Source organism: Quercus suber, unplaced genomic scaffold (assembly GCF_002906115.3).
Source record: "Quercus suber isolate HL8 unplaced genomic scaffold, Cork oak 2.0 scaffold_17, whole genome shotgun sequence".
NCBI classification, from domain to species: Eukaryota; Viridiplantae; Streptophyta; class Magnoliopsida; order Fagales; family Fagaceae; genus Quercus; species Quercus suber.
The window spans coordinates 1,036,484-1,051,163 of NW_027069482.1; the positions used below are offsets into that span (position 1 = coordinate 1,036,484).

General features: G+C 40.4%; 1 protein-coding gene across 1 annotated transcript; it reads left to right on the top strand.

Annotated features, from left to right (window-relative positions):
• The first annotated feature begins 3,024 nt into the window (after positions 1 to 3,024).
• LOC112026334 (stromal cell-derived factor 2-like protein) lies at positions 3,025 to 13,610 on the top strand. Its single transcript, XM_024059020.2, has 6 exons — positions 3,025 to 3,464; positions 4,104 to 4,244; positions 6,265 to 6,405; positions 12,942 to 12,991; positions 13,076 to 13,205; positions 13,387 to 13,610. Exons 1-6 carry the CDS (start codon positions 3,357 to 3,359, stop codon positions 13,468 to 13,470), a joined length of 654 nt encoding a protein of 217 aa, XP_023914788.1. The 5' UTR covers positions 3,025 to 3,356; the 3' UTR covers positions 13,471 to 13,610.
• The last annotated feature ends 1,070 nt before the right edge of the window (positions 13,611 to 14,680 follow it).

Here is a 14,680-nt window from a genome sequence, read left to right on the forward strand (position 1 = left end):
CCCCTTAGATGAAGAAAGGTGCTGGGGTCTGTAGCAATAGAAGAATTCGTCTAAAATGAGTTGACGATGTCCTCCACTTAGACGACCCCAAAGGATCTCAGCACTTATAAAGATCCTCCATGAGTTTGGGGCGATCTAGCTGATGGACAACCCTAAAAAATCAGCCAGCTGACGGTGTAGGGCTGTCAGGGGCAATCTAAACCCAGCAGCAAATATGGCGTCATACATACTAACATTTGCGATTCTCCCCGTATAGCACTTTTCATTCTCCCTGGGGAGACGGATTGGGATGGGGTTTGGGATTTGGAAACGAATGCGTAACTCCTTGAATACCTTCTCACTCATTGTTGGTAAAAATTTATTAACGGCCCATTCCTCGGGAAGGATGAAAGGACAGCTACCTCCAGAACTTCCTGAAGTTCCCTTACAAGACTCCTCGTCACCTTCATCTCCGTCACTATCCCTCTCTCCTTCTTCCTCAACATTACCCTCCTCACCTACTACCTCCTCCTGACCCTTATCACCGTAACTCCCTACCTCCTTGTCGGGAGATTGGGCAGACGACTCTCTCTCTCTGACGACCGGCAAAAGCCCCCGGACTCATCACCTGAACCAAATACTTCGTCGTAGCCTACTCCATCGCGGACCAACGACTGATCACTAGACGCATCACTTGACATCTGACTACCTACAAGTGACAGATGTATTCTAAGCACCTAAGTTGACGACCTTGCTATAAAAAATTGATCGAAATAAAGCATGTATAAAGAAAGAGAAAGGACTTACAAGTTTCTCGAAATGGGTGACGGATTTTGGACGCGATGGCAGAAACTCGGGTGACGATGTTGAGGAAATTAACGGAACAAAGGCGACGGATTTTCTCTCCAAGAATCAGTAAAGGTAAAATGGAAAAATGGGGGGAAGAAGTGGGTTATATATAAGGGGAAAAGGCGCGGAAGACGAGGCAACGCCTTTGTCCAGACGCGGAACCAACCAGAGTACGCCACGTGTCCGAGCATTTAATGATTGGCGGCTCGAGGAGTCACCTTTGAATTATTTTCTCTCTCCTGGCTTAGGTGGAAATTAACAACAGAAAAATGTAACTCTATAACCTGTCAGTTAGAATTGACGGAGATATGGAGTATGGGGCAATTGATACGTAAGAATTATAAGCGCCCATAGCTGACGAAGTCTACAACTTAGGCTGACGGTATTAATCGAAGTAAGAAGCTAAAGACCCTATAGCGGACGGACAGTGATGTGACGGGTCCAAGATGGAAGGAAGCCTGCTCCACTGGGTTAACTCCATCTTAGGGCTGACGCCGATATGGCCGAAGGGTGAAAGATAAGCTGACGGTCCTAAAGCTGATGGTTCTAATAATATCTTTGTCTTGGTCATCACGCATGAGTATATAAGGAAATGACTTGTATCCCATGCTGAGTAATAGTGTCCTACAAGGAAAGGATTCTGCATTCTACACTCATGAGGACTCCTATAAGGAAAATACTCCTACTCCAAGGAAGAGAGGTCAACTCTTTACTGTTATAAAAAGCCCTAATACCCTCACAAATCGAGGTACACATAATTAACCCCTCTCTAGTACTCTAGAGTTGTAACAAGTTCTAACTTGACCTTCGGAGGGTATTTGGCCAGCACCACACCGGTGCTCTCTATAAGGTCTTCTCCTTTTTTTGTTGTGCAGGTGCTGTTTCGAGTGTGCAAACATCGTGTGACTCACTGGTGATATTTTCGGCATCATTAGTTGTGTTGTCATTTGATGACGATTTTGTCATTCATGTTTCGCTATGTTATCTTATAAGTTGTGGTGATTTTAATATTTGATTTGTTTTGAGTACAAAATTTTAACAAATTAATATATATATATATATATAATTTAAAAAAAATATTTGGATGCTAACAAAATTAAAATCAAACCCACGTTGTTTATGGGCTTAAGGGCAACATGTTAATGGATGTAGACAAAAGGTTCACATTGAATACAAAATAAAAGTTAATAGAATGAAGTGAAAAAAATCGAAATTATATTGTCACAAATGAAAACATGTCAAAACTAACGGATTTTTTTTTTTAACCAAAACTTTATTAATTAAATAAGCACGAACTTTTCATCTCTTTAACAAAACTCGAATATTTGGTTGATTTAATTGGGAACAAAAAGGGACCAAATTACATTTTTGAGTTTTGACTATAGTTGGGGTTATTTTCAAATTGATTACCTAAGGTTTTCAGACTTTCCATTTTGGCACACCAAGCTTCATTCTATTTTCAAAAATATTCACTTCATCTATCTTTATGACTAAGAGAAATGCAACTATTAAGTGCCAATAAAAGTATAATACGAGTCGTTTCTGCTTTGTCTCTTGATACTTGTATTAGTTAAGTGTTAGGACGAAATAATCGTTATGAAAACAGAATAAAGATTTGATGGAACAAACTGAAAATTCTCAAAAATAAAAGATAAAAGTGAAAATTATTCCAAACTTTAAGAATCAATAATCATAACTTAGTGACTTTACTAGTAAAATCACATAAAAGAGAATACCTTTCTACCTTTTGGATTTAATTTAGGTCAAGTGTTCAGCACTGGACCCTTATTAAAATAATGACACATATTTAACAATAGATACATGCCATTATTTGAACGGGAGCAATGACAGTCGACCTAATCTTTATCCCAATGTTTTTAAGAATAAAAATGGTAGTAGATGAGAATGAGAGTATCCTACCCATAAAAATTATTAAATACTCTTGAAATAAAGGTGATGCGACCATTGGTCGAATCTTAAATTAGAGCGATTTATTACGTAATAATTACTCGTGGACCAAAATTTCCATAGTTGCTGGAGTAAAGAAAGGGGCAGGCTTTTCGTTTCACTCACCCTTGTATTACAGGCACATGCAATCACTTCCCTCCACGTCATCGTAAAAATACACGTGTAGGTTCCCCATTCGTTAAAAGCACGTCACTGAACGTGTCCCCGAAGTTCCTTCTTTCCGGTCAATGCCCCAAAGGCTCTTCTTCAACCCACACCTCTCGTGGAAACAGAAGAGAAAGAACGACCCAAAAATCTCCAGAGATCACATCGCATAACATTGCATTACATTACATTTCCCCAAAAAGCAAGAGAGAGAGAGAGAGAGAGATAGAGCGCTCGCTCGGGATAGTTCGTCGAAACGAACCGTGGCTTCCTCAGGTCCCACGCGAAGAAAGGCCGCCTCTTCTTCATCTTCCGCTATTACTTCTTCTTCGGTACCCATACGAAGGGCGTCGTCGCAGTCTGAGGTCGATTACCCTTTCTGGCAGCAGAACTGGTTCATTGGAGTGCTCTTCCTAATGGCTCTCGGATTCTTCGCTCTCGCTCTTTTCCTCTTCATCGGCCTCGATTCTGAGGACGGCTATGCCTCCTACGCCACCGCCTCTTCTTCCTCTGAAGGCGTCGAGGTTTGATCTGTGTTTCTCATCCTTTTAATTTATATGTGAGAAATGCTCGCGTCGTTTTGTTTGGTTGCTGGGAAAGTGAGGGAAAAGAAACGAATTATAATTATAAAGGCCTCTGTTTGGTTAACGAGAAAGAAAATGATAAAGGAATTGACAGTTCGTTCGAAATTAGGTTTATGTGAGTTGAATTATCAAAATTAGCTTGTTTTTTTCCTCATTTTTGTTTGGGTGTTGTGAGAGAATTAGTAAATTAATTTGTAATTTTTCGAAATTTTTTTATGTGTTTTTTTGTTTTTTGATGAGAGGCAATTTTTGCAAAGGAAGTTGAAATTGATGAGGTAACATGTAATGTGCTTATTAGAAAAAAGGTTCAAATTTATAGTGTTGTTGTTATAAATGATCCATGGAAACAAATAAAACCTAACAAGTACAAGAATTTGTGATGTTATAAATGATCCAGCTATTTTGTGTTGTTTTTATAAACTATTAGATTTTTGCTTATAAGAAAATGGTTTAATACTTTGTGTTGTTTTTATAAATGATCCACGGAAACAAATAAACCTATCTAACGAGCACAAGTATCTCCACTGAGTGGAAGCCAATTATTTCTGCACTGAGAGTTTTTTATTTTTGATTGGGCAGATTACTTATGGATCAGTTCTTAAGCTGATGCATGAGAGGTCCAAGTTTCGGCTGCATTCTCATGATGTGCCATACGGTTCTGGTAGCGGCCAACAATCAGTTACTGGATTTCCCAATGTTGATGATGCCAATAGCTACTGGGTATCACCTCTCTCTCTCTCTCTGAGTCTATTCTTCACCCAACTGGAAATATCCGCCATATTCAGACATTCCAATGCCTCATTGCCACAAAACAAATCAGCTGACAGAGGCAACCCAGCGGGGGTGATAGACATTAGAGGTAAGCTTTCCTCTCCACCCAAACCCAACTCCGAATGATTCAATTCTCCCACCACCATAGTACTCACCCAGGGACATCACAATCTGCCTTCTTGGGAAACAACTCTACGCTGGGCTGATCAAAATCCAAGGCCTCTATCAGCTTGAGATTGGCACTGCTGTCCCAGCCCCCTTCAACCCCATAATTAACATCCATAGCCACAAGCCCAGCCCTCAACAAGCACCAAAAGAAACCAGAAAGAAAAAGCTCAGCCGATGACCGCGAAAACACCGAATCGGACTTACCCGGTGTCAACATGGGCTCATCGGAGCTGGTTCCGGCGAAGGAGGTGCCATCGTCCCCCACCGGAGGCTTGTCGCACCGGTCCGACACACCAGAAACTGGATCGGAGCGCTGGAGAGGAGGCTTGGGGTTCGCCTCTGTCATCGGAGCCTGGGCTGAGTTCTCTTCACCAGACAGAGAACTCTCGCCCACTTCAAAGACACTTGGGCCTGAGAAAACTGATGGAACAGATCTCTTAAGTGTATCGGATGCTAATGGGCTTTTGTCTAGGCCCAGCCCAGATGTTACTCCAGCCTTATAAAAGACTCCAGCCTTATAATTTCCACGTGCAACCCATTTTAAAGCCCTTGGTACTTCTGAATTGCAATCCCTGTCCATTGCCCAAGTCTCAACTCTGCACTCCGCATCTCCCCCTTTCCTTCTGTCCCAGAAGACTCGCCTGCTCCCTGTCACATCAACCTCCACTAAAAGGCTTCTTCCTGACCAGTAAGATCTCCTAACAGCACTCTTCTTCCCTTTTAAATAATCTTTTGAATTCAAACTGAGGAGTGGGTAGCGTAGCCTAGAGTTTTTTGCCCCTACCTCTGTCTCCTCATTAATGCTCAGCTCCTTCTTGTCCCCTCCCACCACCTCCATCTTATCTGCCTTGCCCACCGGAACTACCTTCACCTTGGCACCTTTATGTCTCAGGTTCACCCCTTCATCTCCTCTCTAAACTGTGCCTTCTTCCCTTATCTGAGTAACCTAGCTGCTTTAGTTGCTTTCTATCCTCTATTCCTCCATGAGAGCCTTGTACAACTTCAGCAAAGGTTCTAGGATTTTGAGTCTCCAAGTTAAACCTCTGCACCTGGGAATANGTATCACCTCTCTCTCTCTCTCTCTCTCTCTCTATATATATATATATATATTTTCATTCCCTTTAATTTTTGCATCTTTAATTTAATCGTAAACTGCTTAGCCCATCAGGGGTGAAAAGCCCCTGGATTACCTGGTAACTGGTCTTGGCAAGTGTGGTTTGTTGCCTGTAGGAGTTTGATTTACAATGAGGTCTGTTGTACAATATGCTTTGTGATGTAATCTAAGTGAAATTCTCCTAACTCATAAAAAAACCCTTAATTTAACCATTCTCACAGGAATATCTATTGATTATACTACCTGGGTTTAAAGGATATTATATGGTTTTTTTTTTTTTGTTGAAAAACTTCTAAAATTTTAAACCAAAAAATTTGTAGATTATATAGGGGCTAGGCTGGTTTGGTGGCCCTAGAAAATTATATGACATAAAGAACTGTATAAGATTATTTGACACCAGAAGTGTGTACGTGGGCTGATATTAATACTACACCACATATCTTTTTCCTCATATGTACAACTAAGAAAGCTTTGTTTTGCATTTTTGAGCTGAATCTGTTGCAACAAAGATTATATAGATATATGTGATTAAGTTTGGGTAGATAGGTATCTGCGACTAAATATCAGTGAAGGTGAAAAAATGTTGGTTGGGTAAGTGTTGTCTGACATACATGGGCAATAAAGTAGCCCTTATTTTATGTGCCAGGGAAGGTTTAGAATATGGGCATTAAATTTTTTTATATGCAGATTGTTAGACCTGAGCCTGGAACATCTGCCAAACAAGGTGACACCATCAAAAGTGGGACAATCATCAGGTTGCAACACATGAGGACCAGAAAATGGCTGCACAGCCATTTGCATGCATCTCCAATATCTGGCAACCTAGAGGTTAGTATAGGCCCTTTATTGTTTGTCATGTATTTATAGCCTTACTTAATGCAGAAATCACATGTAATTTGACTTTGGATTTCTTTTTCTTTTTTTTTTTGGGGGGGGGGGGTGGGGGGTGTGGGGGTTTGTTGGAGATTGAGCAATCTTGTTGCATATTATGCGCAATTGGCCTAACCTAATGTATAAATAATAAGGGCTTCACAAGGGGCTTCTACTTTGTCACTCTTGGCATGGGCTTTCATGATATGTACTCATGTTGGGAAACTAATTCAATTCTGTAATCGATGAGGTTTCATGGTTTACTTATTTGCTCTAGATCTATGGTTTTAAATTGAACAGTGTACTGAACTTTAATTGGTTGTACATCTGATTATTGAAATCTAAAGTGTCTAAACCGATTAAAAAAGAAAAAGAAAAAGAAATCTAAAGTGTCTAGCAGAAAAAAGTTGGGGGGGGGGGGGGGAGAGGGGGAGTGGAGAAGAAAGGTTTGTGTGGCATGCACCAGTGTACTGAACTTTAATTGGTTGTACATCTGATTATTAAAATCTAAAGTGTCTAAACTGATTAAAAAAGAAAAAGAAATCTAAAGTGTCTAGCATAAAAAAGTTGGGGGGGGGGGGGAGGGGGAGTGGAGAAGAAGGTTTGTGTGGCATGCACCTGAATGTAGACATTAGGTGAAATTTTTTCACAAAGTTTTACTTCCTTAGATATATGCACAACTTTCTCAAATCCTATTTGTTTGTGCAGTTTTTTTTTTTTTTGATAAGTAAGAGAGAAGTATATTCAAGAGGCTACCTCATGCAAACAACATAAGGCAGAACAAAGAATACAGAGAGGGAAACAAACAAGAAAAACAACAAAACAAACAACAGTCAACAGAAAACTAAGTACAAAGAAGGGAATTTAGGAACATAGGGAGAGAATCACTAGAGGTGAGTCCCCAGGCCCTAGACCAATCAAAAAGGGGCCAGTAAAAAAGCGAGCAGCTGGTCATCGGATTTGTCCAAGTCCTCAAAAGTGCGCCAGTTTCGTTCCCTCCAAATACACCACATTAGGCACGGAGGAACTAAATTCCAAACACTAGAAGAGTGCTTTCCCAGCCAGTTCCACAACCAAAAAGCGTATCTGCAACCGAGCATGGCAAAACCCAGTTGATCCCAAAAGATTGAAAACCCAGCTCCACAGCTGATAAGCTTTGTCGCAATGGAGTAGTAAATGGTTTACCGTTTCCCCATTACAACGACACATAATGCACCAGTCAACAAAATCAAAGCCTCTACCCTGCAGATTATCCCCAGTAAGAATCTTCTCCCAAGCAGCACTCCAAACGAAGAAAGAGACGCGCGGAGGAGCCTTAACCTTCCAAACACCTTTCCAAGGAAAGATAATAGATGAGGGACAACGAAGCTTATTATAGAAAGAGCGAGTGTTAAAATTCCCCTTCTTTGACAACTTCCACCTCATACGGTCTCCGTGCTCAGATTGAGGTAAATTTGAGCCTAAGGTACGGAGGAAATCCTCCACCTCTCCCGACTCCCAATCATTTGGTTCCCTGAGTAAACGAACATTCCAGCTTCTCTGAGCCCCAGTCCCCAACCTTTCAAGAGACGAGGCCACAGATGCCTCTCTATTATAAGCAATCCCATACACCATCGGGAAGGATAGATGGAGTGGTAACTCCCCACACCACCGATCCGTCCAGAATTTCACTCTATCTCCCATCCCTACCTCAAAGTGAGTGCATTTACAAAACACCTTCCAGCCTTTTCGGATGCTTCTCCATAAACCGCACCCGTGGACACCCCTACCCACCTTGGAAGACCAACTCCCCCACTCTTCCCCAAACTTCAAAGCTACAACCCTCCTCCATAGGCGAGTCTCCTCCACCCCAAACGCCATAACCATTTTCCTAATAAGGCTTTATTGAAAGTCGTAATTTTCCTTACTCCCAATCCCCCATTCGCCTTTGGGGCACACACCTTATCCCACCCTACCAAATGAGCCTTCGAATCCCCCACAAGAAATCCCTTTGCATCTTCTCAATCTTCTTAGCCACATGAGAAGGGATGGTAAAAAGAGATAAATAATAAGTAGGGAGGCTAGCTAACGTACTCTTAAGCAACGTCAGTCTTCCACCTTTAGACAAGTACAGCTTCTTCCACCCAGCCAACTTTCGCTTAATTTTTTCCAAGATAGGATTCCAAATAGAGGGGGACTTGTGGGAAGCCCCAACGGCATACCAGATATGTCATAGGCAAAGCCCCAATCCTACAGCCCAGAATCTCTGCCAAAACATGCAAATTATTTACCTCCCCTACTGGAACCATCTCGCTCTTCGAGACATTAACCTTCAAACCTGTCACAGCCTGAAAACAAAGTAGAAGCATTCGAACATGCAGGATCTGCTCCACTTCAGCATCACAAAACAGAATAGTATCATCCGCAAACAAAAGGTGCGAGATACATTCCCCTTCCCCCGTCTACCTTCAGCCTTAAAGCCCCTGATCAAGCCAGCTCTTCAACTCTTTTCAACATCCTGCTTAAAACCTCCATTATAACCAAAAACAACATAGGGATAACGGGTCCCCTGTCTCAGACCCCTCGTGCTCTTAAAAAAGTCAGCTGGGGTCCCATTAACCAGAATAGAGAACTGGACAGTTGAAATGCAAGTACGAATCCATCTACACCACTTCTCCCCAAAGCCCATTCTCTTCAAAAGATCTAGAAGAGCCTCCCAATTCACGTGATCATAAGCTTTCTCAATGTCAAGCTTACAAATAACCCCCGATTCTTGCTCTTCACACGACTATCAAGGCACTCATTGGCAATAAGGACTGAGTCAAGAATCTGTCTACCTCCCACAAAACTGTTCTGAGACTCAGAGATAAGTTGGTCTAAAACCAGCTTCAAACGATTTGCCAAAACCTTAGACAAGATCTTGTAAAAGCTCCCCACCAAGCTGATAGGCCTGAAATCTCGAATATCGGAAGCATCATTCTTCTTAGGAATTAATGCTATGAAAGTAGCGTTCAAAGATTTCTCAAACTTACTGTGAAGATAGAACTCCTCAAAAACTGCTAGAATATCTCTTCCACCACTCTCCAACATTGGTGAAAAAAGGCCATAGAGAAACCGTCTGGACCTGGAGCTTTATCTCCAGCCAACTCGTTGACAGCTAGAAGAATCTCCTCTTCTCTCAACCTCCTTTCAAGCCAGCCCCTCTCTGACTCGTTTATCTGATCAAACTCCAAACCTTCCGCAAAAGGCCTCCACTCCTCAGTCTCCTGATACAACTTTTTGTAAAATTGAACCACCTGAGCCGCCACCTCGGACTCCTCCTCAAAAATCACCCCATCCACCTCCAAAATACTTAGATGATTAAACCTTCTATGAGAATTAGCCACCTTATGGAAGAATTGGTGTTATTGTCACCTTCCTTGATCCATAACATTCTTGATTTCTGTCTCCAAGAGATTTCTTCCAACGAGAGAAGTTTCTCTATTTCTGATCTCAACACAACTCTCACAACTCTGCAGCAGAGAGGCCAAACTCCCCTTCCTTGGCATCTAGCACTTTCAAAGCCTCAAGAAGTTGAGACTTTTTGCGCCCAACATGACCAAACTCCGAGCGATTCCACTGAATGATGTCTTCCTTCAGAGCCTTCAATTTTTGGCAAACACAAAACTGGGAGTGCCAGAGAAAGAATGCCGATTCCACCAAAAATGAACTCTATCAGTGAACCCGTCCGTCTTTAACCACATATTCTCAAACCTAAACGGACTTTTCCCCCTCGCCATTCCCCTACCTCCACTAGAATAGGGAAATGGTCTGAAACAGGGCGAGGTAATCTCCGTTGGACCACATTCGGATATTGCTCCAATCATGAGACACCAAAACTCTATCTATTCTAGACATCGAAGGCTGTTCTGAGCCGCTAGACCAGGTATAACTCCCTCCTCCAGAGGCAAATCAATCAAATTAAGTCCTCGATAAACTTGAAAAAAGTTCCATAGCGGGGTGAGAGGGAGTTACCCGAATGTTCACTCGGAAAACGGACAATATTAAAGTCCCCAAAACGCACCATGGGACGTTCCAACATTGCTGAACACCAACCAACTCGTCCACATTAGCCCCCTCGCATTGTTGTCAGTTGGACCATAAACCCCAGAGCACGCCCAAATAAAGCCATCCCCCACCCCTTCCACCGAACAGACACAGAAAAAGAACCCACCATGAACTCCAACCTCTCTAAAACCCTCCTATCCCACATCATAAAACTCCGCCCGCCGTCTGGACAGCATCTAAGGCCACCAATCCACATAAGGGCAGCTCCACAAGCTGCCAATCATGCTCTGTCCAAGCCAGTAAGCTTAGTCTCCTGAAGACAGATTACATCACACCTCCATTCCCGCAATAAATTTTTCACAATCAAACGTTTCCGACAATCATTCAGACCCCTAACATTCCAAGAAAGAATTTTTAAATTCATAATGACTAAGAAGAACCCAACTGTAGTATTAACTCAGCCGCCAACACTCTACCTACCATCATAGTTAACCGAAGATTGCAAATTCCTCAGCTCTCTCTTCCCTTTATCCCTTTTAATGGCAGCTTTTAAACTTTGGGAGACCATAACCACCCACCGCATAATGGGAAGGGAACAACAACTTTCTCAGCTCAAGACCAAAGGCCCTCCAACCACTTCTCTCTTTGCCTTCAGGAATTATGATCGACCTCCTAGACCCACCAGCTTTGAGCTCAGTCAATAACAAGAACTGACCCGAGGAATTGAAGCTACTTTGGAGAGTAAATGCAATGTCACCTACTCTGAAAATAAAAAACTGTTTGGAGCTCTTCCCAACCACAAGTTCTTCAATACTATTCATCAACCAAAGTGCTGCAGTCTTGCCTAAGAAGACTGATCTCATAAAGAATTTGCCCCTCTCAAAAATCCTTAGCAAGAAAAAACAACCCCCTTCCTCTAAGACTAATTGAAAGGATTTTGACTCAATAAAGAATCTGCAAACTCCCCCCATTTCAATGAAACTCTACGTGGGTAATATGGCAGGAGAGGAACAACTGTACTTTTAACAATGTGGAGGATTCAATGGTTTGTGGAATATTTGGAGGATTGGGAAAGAATTCTTCAAATATTTGGAATTTGGTATCACATTGTGTGTTGTGGAATATTTGGAGGGAAAGAAATAATCGCATTTTTTGTTTGTGCAGTTGTTTGACTCCTTTTGTATAAAACCAAAATTTCTAATTGAAATTCCAGTCTTCTCTTTGCATAATCAAAATTATGGTGATGTGGAAAAATCTCCTACTCCCTTGCTCTAGCTGCCCCATGCAGGCACTGTTAAAAAATTTATAACCCTTTAATTGGTACCTCAACTTCCTTGTTTCAGTTATACACAATTTATGAGCATATTGCTCCTCAGCTGTGTTTCTTGAATGCTTAAGACTTTCCTATTGTCATTAGAAAGAGCTGATGCTGCCAAATTAGTTATACAGTTTGTGGCATAGCATCCTGTACTGGAATGAGTTGTTGAAACTCTAAACAATCCTTCCTGCTTTATGCCTCTCAACTTGGTTTCTACCCTTGAATCAAGGCACCTTCATTTTATCTTACATTTGTTTAGGATGCTTTCTCCTGGTTCAGTTCTTGCAAATTGCCTAGTTCTGGACTAGGTTCCATATGTCAGATAAGAAGGATTTTCTTGGTTCTTATCCATGGTTGCAAGTTAGGAATATAATTTCTTCATGGACTGTTAGTTTATATTGCAAATTATTTTGTCAACTCATTTGCCTTCTCATGGTTGTGCTTACAATTTTAGTGTATTCCCCTGGCCATTTTCATCTTCTTGTTGGATATTCATTTATTTTTTATATGTATCTTCTTGTTGGATATTCTTGGGTTGTTTTTTGAGAAATTTTCTCTCTAAATATAGCCGTCTTTTATTATTTTAGCCAAGTGATATTTTGTCTTGAAGTGAGTTTCTAGATATTATTACTTGCCAAATCAGTTTGGGTAATGCTAGGAACACAATATTTTTCACAAATTTTTTCCCACCTGTTGACATGATTTGTTATAATTGGTGTAACATTACTTTTACCTGGGTCCATCACTAGCACTACTTATCTTACTCTCCAACCACAATAGGCCATGTCATCAAAATTGTGAAAAAAAGTTGTGAAAATTATTGTGTTCCTAGACTTTATGGAACAGCTTTTAGTTGGAGAATTCATTTCAAAATGATTTTCTATAAATGACTGTTTGATTAATGTAAGCACTAATCATGGCTCTGCACATTCTGGGATTCAACTTTTGCCATGATAACCCTTATTAGCCTGGTATAACTATTGAAACTGAATTACATTTTTTTTTAATTGGTATGTTACAATGGACTCCCGATGGAACTTAATTCCACAACTTCACCATCCACCTTGTTCTTATATAGAGTGAAGCTGTCATTTGAATCTGAAATGTGTGACTTTCAGATTTGTTAATGTAAGTTGTACTGCTGGTGTAGGTGAGCTGTTTCGGGGGAGAATCTGAATCTGACACTGGTGATTTTTGGAGGTGAGACCCAGAATGATTTTTATGAACATACCTGACTGAATTTTCGTTATGATTGATGATCTGTATTGGTGGCATATTTCATAGGCTGACGATTGAAGGGAGTGGGAAGATTTGGAAGCAGGATCAAAGGATTCGGCTTCAACATGTGGACACTGGCGGCTACCTTCATAGTCATGACAAGAAATACTCCCGCATTGCTGGAGGGCAGCAAGAGGTGAGAACAGGGAATTGCTTCCTTCTTCTTTTTTGGGCAATTAATAGTAATCAGAATTATTTTGTTAGCTTAAAAGATTTGCTGTTTCCGTTATTGCTCAGGGTTCATATACCCATTTACAATTCTCGAACTATGCTATTCAATTGAATTTTATCCATTGACAATCCATGTGCCTGTACAGGTCTGTGGTGTCCGAGAAAAGCGTGCTGACAATGTCTGGTTAGCAGCCGAAGGCGCATACCTTCCAATTACAGAAAGCAAGTAGTAGAACTTTAGTCTCTTCACCATGCATTATTAATTAGTAAAATCAGGTACATGGGTTTTGGATTTGGTGGTGGCTGGTACCTGTTATCGTGATAGCTGCTGTAGATTGTTAACTAAACGAAAGAAGATACATGTTATGTCTAACTTAGTTTGAATAAAATGCATTAATTGAAGTTGGCTTAGTAATTCTAAGACCAAATTAGTAGCTTCACAACTGAGACTAATTATATTTTCGATTATATACCAAAAGAATTTATTAAGTTGCAATTGCAACTCTCTGTAATCACTTATACTCAAGATTCACCAAAAAAATAGTTGATATAGGACTCACAACATGCCTTCATGATACATACTCATACAATTCGTTTCAATCCAATCAAATCAACACAATTTGGGATATTACATATACAAAGGGTGATTTTTTGCCATAAAAATAGTAAAAACAAATGTACACAATTGAGCACGAGTAAAAAATATCTTATGCTACATATGTATGCAAACATCCTTTTAAATGTGGAATTCATACATGTCAACTCTAAATACTAATAAAATTGATGTTTGCATATACTCATAATACAAGGTCCAATATTGAGTGAGAGATGGTTGGGTGACACTTGCCAAATTATGTACCTAAAAATGGTATTGACATAATTAATAATGAGACAATCATATAATGTTTTAATTTTTTTTTTTAAATGTTGTGAAAACTTTGATTTGAAATATATATATATATATATATATNTGTCTGATATTATAATGTTCCTCTGATATTTGTTATTATTGCATTTAGTGCGGGCATTTATATCTCTGCAAAAGATGTAAGAGGTGACCATATCACCTATTGTGGACTTTACTTTCCTTGTACCTTTTATGAATTATGAGTGTAGAGTGGGTGTTAACGGGCCTAATGGATTACTATTCAGTCTTCACTCTTTACCCTTTCCTTTCAGCTTAAAATTTGGTGCAGATTGGCAGCTTTCTGTCCACCCTTGGTGACCATAAGTATTTTATGCCTGGCCCGCTATAACGGGTTAATTTGGTGGTAAGGATTTTTATTATGGATCCATGGTGCCATTATGGCATTTGTTCATAGACAATTTTAGGAAAATCTTGATATAACTTTTATGGGTAATGTAAAAAACTGTCAAAATAATCCATTCCTTCTTTTTTTATAAAAAGTTTTTATATATATTTTCTAAATCAATGCTTTT